This window comes from Daucus carota, chromosome 7 (assembly GCF_001625215.2).
Source record: "Daucus carota subsp. sativus chromosome 7, DH1 v3.0, whole genome shotgun sequence".
Lineage (NCBI taxonomy): Eukaryota > Viridiplantae > Streptophyta > Magnoliopsida > Apiales > Apiaceae > Daucus > Daucus carota.
The window spans coordinates 2,136,379-2,155,206 of record NC_030387.2 but is presented as its reverse complement, the minus strand read 5'-3'; the positions used below and the strand labels follow the sequence as shown (position 1 = coordinate 2,155,206).

Genomic DNA, 18,828 nt, shown 5'->3' with positions numbered 1-18,828 from the left:
AAAACCTCTTTATTAAAAAATATGGGAGCCAAAATAATTTTAAAGAACAATTTTTTCATATTTTTCATCATCTTTGAGAATATGAAAAATTAGTTAAATAAAATAATTATATAAATGTAGCAATTAAATGACGGTAATTGTTAGGGATTTTTTTTCAAAAATGATAATATATAAGGAGCTGAAGAAGTAATTTTTGAATATGTATATATTATATTGATCAATCCCATAAAATATATTCTTCTAGATTTCTCCTTAACATTCTCCTCTTGGTTTCTCCGCCTCCCTACCCTCATTTTCTCCGCCTCCCTATCTTCCCTTGTTTTCTCCACCTCCCTATCTTTCCTCGTTTTTTACGTCTTCCCTCATTTTGTCCGCCTCTTTATATTTCTTTGGTTTCTTCGCCTCCCCTTGGTTTCTCCCCTATATATAACTTTCACACACATACACATACTTATAATCATAAGAAGAATGGGCATGAGCTAGAACTAAAGCGTGCCAGTAAATAGGTGAGCATTGAAATGATTTGGGGATTAAATTTTAACAATGGATCGAGATCTATGTATGCCATGTAAGTACAAGAGTTTTAATATAATTATTACGTGGATGTGATTTCACCATTTTGATTTGATGGGTACTCTTTATTTAATCTTCTACTCAAAATTTTTAGGGTATTCGAGGTTGTTCTTGGTACATTACTACAATCCTTAGAAAGCGAACGAAGCCCCTTACCCCAGCAGGCCAAATTGATGTGGACACATCTTAAGGTGTCCTCAGACCCGGAGAGAGAGCCATTCCAGACACACAACCTCTCCATGACATCATCTCTCTGCTTATGCTAGACAGGAAGGTAGCATATATATTGATGTTTGTTAATATTTGTTTTTTCCATAATCAGCTTCCATTTTTAAGTAGTAATAAATCTTTGGTGTTGTATAGCAGGAACCTATACACAAGATCTTAATTGTCCAATTAGAATATTTGTCCAGCATTGCTAGGTTAATTGATGGGGTCTTTAGATTTCTTGTTGGTCGAACTACAATTTTCATATGCTTTAAACAGTGAACTATCAGTTTAAAATGAATTTTAGTTCTATTTTTTTATTGTTAAATTTGTGTTTTTGGTTGGAATCTGTTTAGTATATATAGGTTGATTTTTTTTATGTAATTACATACCTCCACATAATAAAAGTTCAAATATGAATTAATTTTTCGATTTGTGATCCATAATTGAGTGGGTAATATTATGTCTGAATGGATTATTAGGTGATGTGAAGATATCTCGGTTCGTGGAACAAGCTTTGGATGATGATATATAGGACCAGAGGAGGTGTTGAAGCTGTGGTAGAGTAACAAACCAAAAAGCACAATGCAAAAGGAAAAATTTCATTACTTGTTCTAAAATTAAAAACAATTTAGTAACATGTTTTGTATCCATCAGATAGATGTATTTATTATTAAAATAGGTTTCTCATCTATGACTTTATCAGTAAATTGCATCTAACGAGTCTATTAATGGTGAACATGCATCTCTAATGATGGAATGAATCGTTAAAACATTACAAATTTAATATCTAACCATTTTAAATATCTTTTCCCTTTAAAGACCTAGTCTTTGTTTTGCGTGCATTCTTTTTTTACGTAGTAAATGAATATGAATACATTCTGCTTAACTGTTTCTTTGTAAATGATTTTCTTCATGAAAAAATAATTTTTCTCGAATGTGCATATATTATGTAAGCGCTTTACGATTGTTAGATTACTTTGTTAGATCTGCATTAATCAATCCCACCTTTTACGGTAAAGACATAAGTTAATTAAATCACTGATCTCTACGAGAATGCTCCGTATTAACTATAGAAAGAGCAATGATGATGTTATGGATCCACTAATCATATAGCTAACCAAAAGAATTCTTCTAAACTGAGAAAATCAGGTTAAATATAGTGATAACTATAAAAATATGAAGAGCTATGGGCTTAACCTATTGGTTAACATCGTTTTGGCATACACTTAATTTTATTATTGACTAGAAATTCTAAAAACTTGATTGAATGGGCCATCTAAATCATGATATATTCATATATCATTAATAAGTCTATAAGACAAAGACCATCTATGTGGAAGAGGAGTGGGACATCTTCAAAGAAAAATTATAATGGCAATTCTTTATAAACTCTATAGCATGTATTATGTTCCATGAGTAAATACACATATTCATGAAAACTGAATGAGCCAGTATAGATATAATGATGAAGATCATTTACCAAACAGCCAAAGAATTCTAGTACATCACGTCTATATCTATGTGTAAAGTTGGTATATATACTTACTCCATCAAAGGTTCAAGAAGCATTTCTTATCAATTCTTATCAATCATATACTATTGTGGCCCCTCGGACTAATACCAAGTTAAAGCTATTGGAGCATCAACCTCGTTTGTGAGGGACTTGTGAAATTTTTTACTATTTATATATAATACTAATGTTCCGATGTTGGCCGTTAGTAGTACTTAATTATCGTACAACTTCGGTCTCTTTTTTTAAATAGAGTCTTGGGGCATTAATTTTATTAAGTCAAAAACTTTATATATAGTCGACTCTGTTATTCTCGATCTCCTTAGTTTAAATTCTTCATATATCTCGTTGGTAATTCTGTTTTAGTAAGAGAATTCCTTCAACTAGAGGTGAGCAAAACCGAACCGGAACTGAAAAACCGAACCGAAACGTGTAAATTCGGTTCGGTTCGGTTCGGTCCTCATTTTCTGAAAATTTGGTCCATTCGGTCCGGACCGAATCGACCGAAATAAAGTTCGGTCCGGTCTGGTCCGTAAAAATATATTTCGGTCTGTACCGAATTGACTGAATAGTCCAAAATATATATATTTTAAATTTATATTTATATTATATATATCTTATATGTTATAATTATAATTAATATGTAATTTGTAAATTTAATTATATCTATCTTTAATGAATCGGGGGTGATTAATTAATATTAAAATTTTAAAATAATTCATGAATTTTACTTTTATTTATAATATAATTTTTTATTTTTAAAATAATTTCGGTTCTTTCGGTCCATTATAAAATTTTGGTCCGATTCGGTCCGAAAAAATTTCAAACTTCAGTTTTCGGTCTATTCGGTTCCGTCCGGTTTTGGACAGAACCGACCGAATGCTCACCCCTACCTCCACCCATGCCAGGTAGGCCTGTCAATGGATCGGGATCGGATCAGCCTAAATCCATATCCATATCCAATTATCGGATTCGGATTGGATCGGGACCGGATTTTTTACAGGCCGATCCATATCTGGATCCATTAGGATCACGGATTACGGATCGGACATCCGGATTCCATTTAGATTTTTTACTTAAATTTAAAAATATTTTTTAAAAAAATCATGTCAATGATTCTTAAAGGAAGGACGGGATGAAATGAGATGCGGTGATCGAAGTAGCTTCTTACATTTTTATTTTATTAAAAATCACAAATTAAGAGGCAAAATACACAAAATGATAGAATTTTCAAGATACCAATACTATTTGCTATAACTTTACAACTCATTCATTTAAACGATTAATCAAACACAATCACAACCCACGACTCACATAAATAATATCCAGAGACTACTATAACTAAAAATAACTACTACAACTGAAAAAATATAATATATGTTTTTTTCGATGAATCCATATCCGCTAAAAAGACCCCGGATCGGATCGGATTGGGTGGGAGCTCCGCTCCATTGACAGGCCTAATGCCAGGGAGAGCAACCACTGTTTCTAAAATCATTGCACACCCATCCATATAGTATGTAGGATATTATATAAAAAACGGGGCTTGTAGTGAGAAAAATTACAAAAACTAGTAACTCAAATAAGGTAACAACCAAAATACTAGAATTCCCTTTATAATAATCTCAAGAATAATTTAATCACTCATGACAAATGAAGCAGTCGAATACTAATCCAGAGGTATATAACTAAAATTCTCTTTCAAGCTCAATAGTCTATTAACTAAAATTTTTAGCTTACTCATCTAAGATGGGGATCATGATCATTTTTGTGAATTGATATATTATATTTGAAAGGCTGAAATAAAATCTCAATAATCAAATAGACTAAAAAAGAAGAATGATATTAATTAAATACTAGACTATCTATCTTATTAGGAATAAATGAAACAAGTATTTGAAAAAACACATAGTGTAACATTGAATAGATATAATAATGATTCAGATTTTAAATAGTTTATGAAATCCACCAAATGGAAACATACAAGTTAATGTAAAGATTTTGGAGAAATTGAAAACCAAGTAAGAAGATGTATTTGCTAATTGTTGCATTATATAAATGCAATCTACTTGCAGCTTAATGTGATTGTATGAGTAAAACTTGAAACTTACACTAATTTATAAATTGTTGTATCATGTTGAAACTTAATATGTTAAAAATGATTTATTAATGTCACTTTAAATGATAAAGTGTATAAGATGTTGGGTTTCTCTACACTCATTATTAGAAGTGAGAAGGAAAAATCAAGAGGAAAAATTTTAGAAGAAGGCTCGCAATATTTCACCAGAAACAAGTAGAAATTGAAGCTGATAAGCTGATAATAAAGGGGGGAAATATGTGTGTCATATGTCAGTTCCCTTTTGGAGGCAACGACTTTGTAGGCCAAGCCGTTTTCAGAGATTATCAGCACACATATAAAATGGTGCCAAAGAAGACTAAATTTATAAAACAATAATAGAAGTTTACTCATTAAATTTATAAAACAATAATAATTTTATTAATAATTTTAATTAAATCAAATACTTAATCATTTTTATTTCATATTTTAAGTTTACTCCACCTGTATTATCATAAACTTATTCATTTCTATTTCAAGGAATCATCAAATACTTTTAAAAAAAATCAGTTTAAATTATTACTCCATATATTATTAGATGACATTCTCATATAACAAGTATCCTTAACGTATATAGGACAAGAATGCATTTTGCTAGGGGAGACTGAAAATGCCAAAAGACCAAGTCCTTTCTCACAAAAACACGGATGTAATCCCTAAAAAGCATTCAAAAGCTACTGGGGAGTCATCTCGCTGTGGTCAAGACAAATAGAAGAAAACTTTTAAACCAGCCATGGGTGAATCATCTGGCGTTGGAGAAAGCTGTGAAAACATCTAGCAGTCCTCAAGACTGCATAATTAACCCGAGCAGATTTTAGTGTGCCAGGTCCCCAAGATAACTGCATGATCCTTGACTTAGGATCATCCCACTGTTAGGAAAACAGTAGTGAGTTATTTTATCTTGCTTAGAAAAGGCTTCTCCCATGTGAGTTGCATGGTATATATGCACTGATTCCAGCACGCAACTGATGCCTTTTCTTTGGTCCGTTTTTGGAGCATTTTCTTCATTATTTGCTGAAATTATGCCATATATTTGAATTTAGAGGATGTCCACACGATAACATCTGAAATAAAACTTTATATTAATCGGAATATATAGTGCAGTCAAAGATACTCTTGTTCCTATGATGCCAAACATAAGATAACTAGGCATCCAATTACCTGAGGAACTTGTGAACTAAAAACAGTGATCATCTACAGTGCAATGAAATGAGTGATATAGAATTTCAAATATAACATTATTTAAGTGAAATTTCACTATTTAAGAATAACAAAATTAGTGTCGTATTTCAGTATGTTAAAAAGTATTAGTGAGAGTAATAAGTAATTAATTTTACTAAATGTAAATATTAATAAAAATTTCAAATATTAAATACTTAGCATTTTTTTTAAAATATTGTACAAATTTTACATTCTTAATTAACTAGTTAGATTTTCTCTTACAAAATTGTGGCATTTTTAAATCACATAGGAATGTAGAATCATATACGAACAAACGCCCCTAATTATCCTCATCTAGGTATATGCTTGTATCTAAAATTTTATAATCACAGAAAATCCTTATAATTGAAAGTGGTAAAAAGTACAAACCAGATCTGTTTGGGATCTGATGGCCCAGGTGTTTGTTGGTATGAATTTACTTTGAGCATCACAACAAACGCCCCTAACTATCATGATTTAGGTATATGCTTGTATCTAAAATTTTATAACCGCAGAAAATCCTTATAATTAAAAGTGGTAAATAGTACAAACCAGATCTGCTTGTATCTATTTGGGATCTGATGGCGCACGTGCTTGTTGGTATGAATTTACTTTGAGCATCACAACAAACGCCCCTAATTATCGTGATCTAGGTATCTGCTTGTATCTAAAATTTTCTAATCACAGAAAATACATATAATTAAAAGTGGTAAAAAGTACAAACCAGATCTGCTTGTATGTGTTTGGGATATGATGGCGCAGGTGTTTGTTGGTATAAATTTACTTTGAGCATCACAACAAATGCCCTTAATTATCCTGATTTAGGTATCTGCTTGTATCTAAAATTTTATAATCACAGAAAATCCTTATAATTAAAAGTGGTAAAAAGTACAAACCAGATCTGCTTGTATCTGTTTGGGATATGATGGCGCAGGTGCTTGTTGGTATGAATTTACTTTGAGCATCACAACAAACGCCCCTAATTCTCGTGATCTAGGTATGGAAGACAAGTCTTTTTCTTCTTTTTTTGCGATTCAAACAGAATATATATATATATATATATATATATATATATATTCATATATGATAGAACCAAAAAAAATCTAGAACATATACTAAAGAATGTTGATTTAAAGAAATTAAAAACTCTTATAAAGTTGGAATTGCAAAGAAAAATTTACTTCTTCGTATTCATTATATGGTGGCTGTAGGGAGAAAATTGTGAAGGTTATACCTCTCTCGTAAAACCTATATCTCTATATATAGCATATGAGTATATCTAGAATGTTCCTCAATTTGGGCTTTGGTCACAACTAGTGGGCCTGGATTTGCCATTTAAGGATATTCTAGAAATTCAAAACATTTTTAATTTTGAACTATTATTTACTTTAATTCATTTTATAATAATTTTTGAAAATTTGAGGTTCTTCTCTTATTTTGTGTAACATTTTAGACTGACTTGGGCTTGAGACATTATGGGCCTTCTTTTTTGGATCTTAACTAGTTAAACAAGTAACTTGGAACTTTAACCCATAGCGTAAATAAGTGAAATGCTTTACTTTCATTTCCCACTGCCAATAAATATATAAAATAAAAATATATACTTTTCTCCATCTTTCAACTCACTAGCTACGACATCCCCTCATCCCCATCCACCTCTCTACTCCATCATCATCTTTCTTTTTCTCCCTTCATCCAAACTGTTTCCCACGACCTCTCCATGTATCTTTTCTCTCCCCATCTTCTTACATCTCTCACTTCGTCGATATGTTCAAATACAAAATACTCATACATCTCTTATAGTTTTGTCATATCTTCCCTAAAATGGAAATGGTAATATGAGATATGAGCCGCTTGGATCCGTAATAAAAGACGATGGTAGTTAAATCATTTGTGGAAGAGAGAGAAACTATTGTGGTACGTGAATTACGTGCGGAGGAGATAAAAATCGTTGTTGTAACTAAGTCAGTAGTGTAGGAGAGAGGTCATGTCATGGTAGTTGGATCTGGAGGAAGAAATTAAGAAAAGGCACTTAAAGCGGAAGAAACTCTTGCAAAATTTTAAGATTTAAATCATAAAAGTTAGTGATGTGCGTAATACTTGTTACTGATTTCTTTGGTACATATTGGTGTTATAGATTAAATTTGATAATTTATCAAAAATAATAGAACAAAATCAATTGAATTTTTGATCTAGATGTTACTTGCGGAAAGATGAGATAATAATAGAGATAGGAAGTGGTTCTCACTATAATTATACAGATAACATTGATAAAATTGTATATAGCTAATATATAAATATGTTATAAGAATCAAAAGGATTTCATTAGAGTAAGACTATATTATATATATATATATATATATATGAGTTAAGTTCGATGTATTCCACATGTATCTTCTGCAATTATAGAATGGCATAAAAACATTGCAAAATGTATGAAACTTGTTATTTTGTGAAATACATTCTATAAATATCACTATTTTATGAAAAATATTGAAAATCATTTATGTTTGACAAGTAGAACACATATGTTCTGTAATATGTAAATATGTTCTACAAACTTGACATGTTTTGCAGAATAATATGTTTTTCACTATTTAACTTGTAGAATGTTTAGGATTGTCAAAAATTTTAACAAAATAATGATGTTTATAGAACATTATATGCAAAATAACACATTTTGCAATGTTTTAATGTCATTCTATAGTTGCAGAACATACTTTGTGTACGATACTACAATAAATATGTGGACTACATGGAACTTTGTTCATATATATATATATATATATATATTAAATATTTGATATATTTTTTTTGTTATACTTAGTTATAATTTTTAACATACAATTAGATCTAAATATATACAAACATGCAATCCGATGATTTATTTTAGAAAAATCAATATTTCTTCATCTTATATCATAAGTACAAATTATTTTGCATGGTAACTAGATGATATTTATATTTATAAATCGTCATGGGTTATTTTTATTATTTGTATTAAATAATTTCAATAAGTATAAGGAAATGTTTCCTTACTAAAAACCTCGTTATTAAAAAATATGAGAGCACAAATTATTTTAAAGAACAATTTTTTCATATTTTTATCATCTATGAGAATAAGAAAAATTAGTTAAATAAAATAATTATATAAATGTCGTAATTAAATGGCGGTAATTGTTAGGGATTTTTTTCAAAAATGATAATTTATAAGGAGCTGAAGAAGTAATTTTTGAATATGTTTATATTATATTGATCAATTCCATAAAATATATTCTTCTAGATTTCTCCTTACCATTCTCCTCTTGGTTTCTCCGCCTCCCTACCCTCGGTTTCTCCACCTCCCTATCTTTCCTAGTTTTTTAAGTCTTCCCTCGTTTTGTCCGCCTCTCCTTATATTGGTTTCTTCGCCTCCCCTTGGTTTCTCCCCTGTATATGAACTTTCACACACTGACACACACTTATAATCATAAGAAGAATGGGCATGAGCACTAAAGCGTGCCTGTAAATAGGTGAGCATTGAAATGATTTGGCGATTAAATTTGAACATTGGAGATCGATGTATGCATATGTGTTTCCCTTGAAAAAAGACGGGGCCATGTAAGTACAAGAGTTTAATTTAATTATTAGGTGGATTTGATTTCGCCATTTTGATTTGATGAGTATTCTTTATTTAATCTTTTATTCAAAATTTTTAGGGTATTCGAGGTTGTTCTTGGTACATTACAACAATACTTAGAAGGCAAATGAAGCCCCTTACCCCAGCAGGCCAACCTGGTACACTTGTGGGGAGTACTAGGCCTAGAAGGCAAAGGGGTAGCCTCTGGCTGAACAACAGCCAGGCATTGATGTGGACACATCTCAAGGTGTCCTCAGACCTGGAGAGAGAGCCATTCCAGACACACAACCTCTCCAGGACATCACCTCTCTGCTTATGCTAGAGCAGGAAGGTAGCATATATATATTGATGTTTGTTAATATTCCTCTTTTTCATGATCAGCTTCCATTTGTAAGTAGTAATATAATATTTGGTGTTGTATAGCAGGAACCTATACACAAGATCTTAATTGTCCAATTAGAATATTTGTCCAGCATTGCTAGGTTAATTCATGGGGTCTTTAGATTTCTTGTTGGTCGAACAACAGTTTTCATATGCTTTAAACAGTGAACTTATCAGTTTAAAATGAATTTCAGTTCTATTTTTTTATTATTAAATTTGTGTTTTTGGTTGGAATCTGTTTAGTATATATATGTTGATATTTTTTTATGTAATTACATACCTCCACATAATAAAAGTTCAAATATGAATTAATTTTTTGATTTGTGATCCATAATTGAGTGGGTAATATTATGTCTCAATGGATTATTAGGTGATGTGATGATATATGGGTTCGTGGAAGAAGTTTTGGATGATGATATATAGGACGAGAGAAGGTGTCTCAAGATGTGGTAGAGTAACAAATCAAAAAGCACAATGCAAAAGAAAAAATTTCATTACTTGTTCTAAAATAAAAAACAATTTAGTAACATGTTTTGTATCCATCAGATAGATGTTTTTATTATTAAAATAGGTTTCTTATCTATGACTTTATCAGTAAATTGCATCTAACGAGTCTATTAATGGTGAACATGCATCTCTAATGATGGAATGAATCGTTAAAACATTACAAGTTTAATATATATCTAACCATTTTAATTATCTTTACCCTTTAAAGACCTAGTCTTAGTTTTATGTGCATTCTTTTTTTACATAGTAAATGAATATGAATACATTCTGCTTAACTGTTTCTTTGTAAATGATTTTCTTCATGAAAAAATAATTTTTCTCGAATGTGCATATATTATGTAAGCGCTTTACGATTGTTAGATTACCTTGTTAGATCTGCATTAATCAATCCCGCATTTTATGGTAAGACATAAGTTAATTAAATCAACTGATCTCTACGAGAATGCTCCGTATTAACTATAGAAAGAGCAATGATGATGTTATGGATCTACTAATATTAGCTAACCAAAAGAATTTTTCTAAACTGAGAAAATCAGGTTAAATATAGTGATAACTATAAAAATATGAAGAGCTATGGGCTTTATATATTGGTTAACATCGTTTTGGTATACACTTAATTTTATTGACTAGAAATTCTTAGAACTTGATTCAATAGGCCAACTAAATCATGATATATTCATATCACCAATAAGTCCATAAGACCATCTTTATAAACTCTATAGCATGTATTATGTTCCATGGATAAATACACATATTCATGAAAACTGAATGAGCCAGTATAGATATAATGATGAAGATCATTTAGCAAACCGTCAAAGAATTCAAGTACATCAAGTCTATATCTATGTGTAAAGTTGTTAAATATACTTACTCCATTAAAGGTTCAAGAAGCATTTCTTATCAATTATTATCGATCATATACTATTCTGGCCACGGGGACTAATACCAAGTCAAAGCTATTGGAGCATCAATCTCGTTTGTGAGGGATTTGTGAAATTTTTTACTATTTATATATAATACTAATGTTCCGATGTTGGCCGTTAGTAGTACTTAATTATCGTACAACTTCGGTCTCTTTTTTTAAATAGAGTCTTGGGGCATTAATCTTATTAAGTCAAAAACTTTATATATAGTCGACTCTGTTATTTTCGATCTCCTTAGTTTAAATCCTTCATATATCTCGTTGCTAATTCAGTTATAGTAAGAGAATTCCTCCAAGGCTCCAACCATGCCAGGGAGAGCAACCACTGTTTATAAAATCATTGCACACCCATCCATATAGTATGTAGGATATTATAATCAAAATCGGGGCTTGTAGTGAGAAAAATTACAAAAATTAGCAACTCAAATAAGGTAACAACCAAAATACTAGAATTCCCATAATAATCTTAAGAATCACTTAATCACTCATGACAAATGAAGCAGTCGAATACCAATATATAACTAAAGTTCTCTTTCAAGCTCAATAGTCTATTAACAAAAAATTTTAGCTTACTCATCTAAGGTGGGGATCATGATCATTTTTCTGAATTTATGATATATTATATTTGAAAGGCTGAAATAAAATCTCAATAATCAGGTAGACTAAAAAAGAAGAAGAATGATATTAATAAAATACTAGACTATCTATCTTATTAGGAATAAATGAAACAAGTATTTGAAACAAGTATCAAGAATTATTCTGTTGTAGAATCAGTTTTGAAAATATACTTTTTTTAATCAAATTTTAAGTGTTAAATTACTTAAAATAGGTTTATTTTATAGTATTTCATATTAGAATCACGTTTTATATGTATTCTATAACAGAATTTATAATAAAATTGATGATTTATAGTGGCGCACTATGTAATTCTATATAAGAGTCCCTCTCTGGAATGTTGGCCTAGCTATTAATTAATATCTTAAGTCACTAAAATCCAATATTTTATATTATATTTAAGGAATATGCTAAGATGCTGCCGGAGATGCTATAAGCAACACAAACATAACGAATTGAATTGAAGGATGAGTAATGAAATTTAGGTTAGAAGTCTTTTTTTTAAAAATATGGATATCATACATTTGGTCCATATCTTGGATAAAAAATGTGATTTCAAAACCAACCAATATCAAATAAAATATGTGATTTTTAGTTGAACCAAATTTTAAATATGGGCTTGGTTTGGACTGGATATATGGGTCTAACCTATATATTGCCATGTTTCCAGCAGCCTCGGTGGCGACAGTGGTGGGCTATGGCACCCAAAGGATAGGGGCTGACAGTATATGTGGGTTGGTCTGGTGGGAGTGGATGCGGTGAGTAAAGTGGCAGTATATATATGAGTGTAGGTGAGGATGCATGTGATTATGGTTATGAAAGAAATTTTTATTTTTTATTCAATTTTATTTTTATTCTATAACTTATATATATTAAATATTTGATATATTTTTTCAAAATACATATTTATAATTTTAACATATAATTAGATTTTAAATTTTTAAACATGTGATGCCATAATTTATTTTAGATAAATCTATTTTCCTTCATCTTATATTTTAAAGAAAAGTTATTTTGCTTGCTAACTAGATAAAATTTGTATTTATGTATAACAATATGTTATTTTCTTATTGGTATGTGTGAATAATTTCAGTAAGAATGTTTCCTTATAAAAAAAAACATCTACACTAAGAAGTATGAGAGCACAAATTATAATAAAGGAGTTATTTTATATATTTTTTTCATCTTTGATAATACAATAAATTATTCAAGAAAAATAATTATACAAGCAAAATAATTTAATGAGGATAACTATCAAGAAATTTTTGATTAAGATAAATTATGATAATGTACAGAGTTCAAGAAGTATTTGTTGAATGTGTATATATTATATTGATTAATTTGATTAAATATATTATTCACCACATTTTGTTAAAAAATAATATAACTTTGACTATAAAATAAAAATGTGTGGGTGTTTCTGCATGCATTTGTTTTTAATTTGAATGCATGTATTAGTCCAGATGCATAATCTCTAGAATATTCTAGTCTTTTGCTTTCTAGGATTTAATTAGTCTCTAGATCTTTCTATTGAGTCCTATATAAAGTCTTGTATCAAATCATTTGTCATCAACTAAGTTAAAGCAATTCATTTTATATAAAATTCTCTTTTTCTAAATATTTGAGTTGTGGGAGTTTTAGTGAAACCTTTCTTCCACGGTCCAACACATTTTTAGCCCACCTCCCGGTTTTGTCCGCCTCCTTAGATCTCCTCGGTTTCTTCACCTACCCTTGGTTTCTCCGCTATAAAATTATACATACATACATACATATATATATATATATATATATATATATATATATATATATATATATATATATATAGTCTTAGAAGAATGGCCATGATAATCACTAAAGTGTGGCTGTTAATAAGTGAGAATTGAAATGATTTGCCGATTAAATTTTAGCAATGGAGATCTATGTATATATGCCTATGTGTTTCCCTTGATAAAAGATGGTGCCATGTAAGTTCAAGAGTTCTAATTTAATTGTGCGGATAATATTATTTAACCATTTTGATTTGATGGATAATCTTTATTTAATCTTCTTTTACTCTTAAATTTTAGGGTTTTGGCATCCGAGATTGTTCTTGGTACATCTGTAAAAGTCCTAGAAGGAAGCCCGTTACAGCGGCAGGCGAAGCTGGTACACTTGGGGGGAATACCAGGCCTAGACGGCAAAGGAATAGCCTCTGGCACTGAAGTTGACACGTCTCAAGGTGTCTTCAGACCTGGAGAGAGAGCCATCCCTGACACACAACCTCTCCAGCAAATATGTGTGTGTGTGTATATATATATATAGACCGTGATTCAGATGAGAAGCAGCGAGATAATAGTGTTCTCGGCCTTCTAGCTCACTCTAAAAACTGTTCTCCACTAAACACCATATATATATATATATATATATATATATATATATATATATATATATATATATTACCAAACCTATCCTGGGTCACAACCTCTGGCCATGGCCTTAGAGAGACTCTTTTCTATCATCTATTCTCGCTCCTGTAAGTTTATAGAACTATGAAAGATATGTATAAGGCCCTCCCATTCATAAAAGATGGAGCTGTATCTTTGGATGGTGGAATAATGAGTCCTGGTGTTTTTTACCTTGGCCATTGGGTTTTCTTTTGCATAACGTTGATCAAAATTTCCTCTTAGCAGCATATAGCCATTGTGACAACTTTAACTGCACATTCACATTTCTTTTGTTGCAACTGTACAATTACTTTAATTGTATTAACTACTTCATTCAGAGTTATGCCTTTATTCATTATATGTGATGGTTGATAACTAATCAAAACACAAAACTGATACACGCTATCTTTCGATATACGTATACCCTACTACTCCACATCCACAATTAAGATAGAAGCTGAGTAGACACCAATTATGCTTACACCCTATATGTCTATAAGATTTGAAAACATGACGGTTTACGAACTAGGTATCTGATCTCTAGATTACATAGGGCAGCGTAAGATGCTTAAAATTACACTATGTCGAATGTATAAACCTATGCTCGCATGGCAAGTTCTAAATCCCTATATCCACTTTCGCATTCAATAGAGATTAACAAACAACTTAGATGTTAGCTACGCATCCAAGAAGAATAAGCACAACCATACGAGGAAATCAAATAATCATCACATAAATAGTTAAGGCAAATCAACTACTGAAATCTATAGATAAATCTGCTAGAATCCCATGACAACGATTAGTTCATAATCGAATGACTCGTCATCATGGGTTCGAATGTAAACATGATAGGAATAAGTCTAAAACAATACAAAAAAAACGAGATCAAGGTTTAGAAAACAAATCCGAAACAAGCATCCAAAAATATCGCCTAATTAGAAGAAGACAAATGATAATATGTAAGACTAGTTCTTCTCCCTCGTAGCCATCCTTGTGCTCTCTCCACTCTGATTAGGGCTTTTTCTTTCTTGAATATTTTGTATTTAAGTGCCCTAAGTTGACCGGGTCAGCAGCTAATCCAAATCAGGGTCGAAAAAGACATTTTCCACCAGAATGCGAGCGAGGGTGTGCTCCCCTGGAGCGCGGGCAATTGAATTTAAAATTTTATATATATATATATATATATACACACACGCACACACACACACACACACACACATATATATATTAATACATATATTGGAAAATATTTTTATTTAAACATTAATTGGTCGTGTATTAGCGGATGCAACTCTATTGTACCGCAATTGGTGCATTGATCTTTGGAGCGTTAATATTTGGACTATTCGGTCTATTCTGTGTGGATCGAAATATTTTTTCGCGAACTTGACCAGACAGAACCAAATTTTATTTCTGTTTATTCGGTCCGAACCGAATAGACCAAATTTAAAAAAATTAGAATAGAACCGAACCGAATTTGCACGGTCCGGTTTCTCGGTTCTGGTTCCCTTTTGCTTACCCCTACTTACCTCCATTTCCAGAAATTGAAGGACTTGCTCTTGAGTTTTTTTTTAAAAAGAAAGTAAAAGAATTCAAAAGGAAGTAAATGAAAGTTTGTCTTGAATGCTTTCACTTTCATCCCAATTTTAGATTGAAGTGAAATTGTATTAAAACTGTATTCCTTTCCACTTACTTTCATCCTTTCGAAAAAATTTGAAAACACGACTAGCAGTGAAAGTTATACTACTTCACCACATCTTCACTTGCTTTTCTCCTTATTTAAAAGTCGGAAGAAGGGTGTAAGAGATCGGGCTGCACTAAAGACCCCAGTATACAATACACATGACAGGTGACTTTGTATTTCATTTGAAAAAATTGAAACGTACCCTTTTTATTGGATGATCATAATACTTCTCAAAAATCGAAATTCTTGATCAATGAAGGATAATATCACCATTTTTGTTCAATAAGATACCAAAGTGGATGATTAATTACTCATTTCATAATAGAAATAATCGTAGGAAATCCATTTTCCTGCCTCACTACAACATCTTAAGGCTCTAACATATGCCGTACAATATGGATCCATTGCGGATCATTTGGATGGTAGAGCATTTTCCTGTCTTAAAATAAATTAATTACATTAATATTATAACTAATCTTCTGCCGCCAAACTGATAATCTACTTTTAGTTAATTGCATAATGCTAATTTACTCTGTTACTCCGTATGTACCCCACATTGTTGCATGCATGTTGAAAATCTAATATAATGATATCTCAGGTACCCCTGCAAGGCTGCAACTAATATGACGGACACTTTGCTAAGTTTAAACTCAAGGAAAACCCATAAATTCAGTCAAGGCAAACATTTTTTAAGGAAACAATGGCCCCTAATTATCTCCAAAATACAATTCCCATTGTCTTCATCAATTTATCAATAATTTTTATGCAAATTTCCCTTGGATTAGCAGAAAGTGGTATAGCTACATGGTATGGACCCCCTGATGGCCCTGGAAGTGGTATGTAATAATCGCATTTTTACCAATTTTCTACAAACACAACAAAGAAACTATATGATTTATATGAATCAACATATTGATGAGATTTCTGCTCATATTTATGTCATGATATGTATATAGGAGGAGCATGCGGATTGGAGAATGAAGTTGCGCAGCCTCCATACTCAGGCATGATAGCCGCAGGAAATGCCAATATTTTTTTATCAGGCCATGGTTGTGGTCAGTGTTATGAGGTGAATTACCCTGCACTGATATACATATCTTCTTCTCATTTCAAACTTAATACTCCATCAAACCCAAAAAGAATGACCATTTTATGACCTTTTCACGCATTTCATTATACTCGGAAGAGGTACTTGTAAATAGTATATTTTAATTTTTTTTGTTTTGGTTAAAAATATGGATCCTGTACTTTTATAACAAAAATTAAAAATATAATTAATAAGTACCTCTACCCATCACAATGAGATGCGTGCAACTCTAGGACGGAGGGAGTATATATATATTAACTACAATAATTGAATTAATGTATGATTATATTGACATGAACAAACTGATTATGCAGGTGCAATGCTCAGCTGAAGAATGCTCGGGCCAACCAATCACTGTGACCATCACAGATGAATGTCCTGGAGCCTGTAACAATGTACCATTTCATTTCGACTTGAGTGGCCATGCTTTCGGGGCAATGGCTAAACCTGGAAAAGAAGATAATCTCCGCCATCTAGGACAAGTTGATATCCAATTCAAAAGGTATTAAGAGGTACAATATCTGTAATTTGTGATTGGTTTCGTTGATTCAACCTTCTGATATCCTTTAGTTTACTTCAGGGCGCCTTGCAACTATAAGGGTGCGAACATTGCGTTTAAACTCGACAAAGCAATCAATCCATACTATTTTGCATGTTCAGTTGAAAGCATAAATGAAGGTGGTGACATTAGGTCCATGCAGCTCAAGCCTGCAAACTCTGATCAATGGATCCCGATGAAAAACTCTTGGGGTGCGACATGGACTGCTGACGTTAGCCCTGAAACTAAAGGCCCACTTAGCTTCAAAATTACTACCTCGACAGGGAAATCTCTTGTGGTCGATGACGCAGTTCCACCAGACTGGGCTGCTGGTACAAAATATCTTTCAAATACCAATTTTTAAGTTCTTTTATTCTCGGGTAAACCCAATTTTCATAAATTCTTGTTTAGGATTTGATCCTTGACTCTGTACGCGATTAGAGTTATAGTACTATTTGACTTGTAAATAAAAGAATTAGATCCTTGGAAAAATTCTTAGAGAAATTCATCTAAATACCATACCGGCCTATGTCCATATGTCGAGATGTGACTTCTCTATCAATATTTATGTATCGACTTCTCACTTTCTGGTATATAAAATACTTGTCTAAACTCAGTTTACGGTAATATATTTTGACTTGTTGTGAATTCGTACAATTTTTGACTTGTCGAATACCTAGATATTTATTTTAGCGTTATAATATTTGACTTGTAAATAAAAAAATTGGATATTTGAAATTTATTTTAAAAATTCATCTAAATACTCATATTTCGAGATGTGATTTTTCTATCAACATTTAAATGTCGACTTCTCACTTTGCGATATAGAGAATACTTATCATAAATGCAGTTTGAGGTAAAATATTTTCACTTCTCACAAACTCATACAACTTTTGATGAATACTTAGTTCTCGATATATTCAAGTGACTTTTCGATCTTCATTTTTATACGAACCAATTGATTTTACTATCTAAGTTTTCGATATAGGATGCTAGACTTTGTTATATGAGAGATCTCTATGATTTTAGAGAATTATACCTGAGAATGCGGTGTACTTAGAAAATGTGGTATATATAACACATGTTGACAACTCCAATTTCCGGTTTAGTATTCGAGGATGCGGTGGGCTTGCTAGATTTGTCGATATGTGGCAGAATTGGCTTCTCAATATCTCACACTACATCATAGATTGATTTATGTAATATTTTTTGAAAGTGTTGCTCAAAGCATTATCTTAGATCTACTATATTTTTTTATAACGGCAACACGGATCAGATAACGTTGCATATACCTACTATTGCATCTTAGTAATCATAGCGTGACATGCAACACATTATTATTATTGCACACAGTGTTGGATTATGGTTATTATAATTTTACAATTGTAAAAATAAATATATGAATAAATTATAATGAAAATTTAACAATTATTACATTTTGAT

The 18,828-nt window shown here is 31.3% G+C and overlaps 1 protein-coding gene and 1 long non-coding RNA gene across 2 annotated transcripts; both read left to right on the top strand.

Annotated features, from left to right (window-relative positions):
* The first annotated feature begins 461 nt into the window (after window positions 1-461).
* LOC135147807 (uncharacterized) lies at window positions 462-1,435 on the top strand. The gene is made up of 3 exons (XR_010285624.1): window positions 462-568; window positions 668-847; window positions 1,263-1,435. It is a non-coding gene; the product is annotated as an uncharacterized LOC135147807 (long non-coding RNA).
* A 15,006-nt stretch (window positions 1,436-16,441) lies between these two features.
* On the top strand, window positions 16,442-18,029 carry LOC108194405 (expansin-B18-like). The gene is made up of 4 exons (XM_017361353.2): window positions 16,442-16,596; window positions 16,717-16,829; window positions 17,162-17,349; window positions 17,428-18,029. Exons 1-4 carry the CDS (start codon window positions 16,461-16,463, stop codon window positions 17,747-17,749), a joined length of 759 nt encoding a protein of 252 aa, XP_017216842.1. The 5' UTR covers window positions 16,442-16,460; the 3' UTR covers window positions 17,750-18,029.
* Window positions 18,030-18,828: the final 799 nt, after the last annotated feature.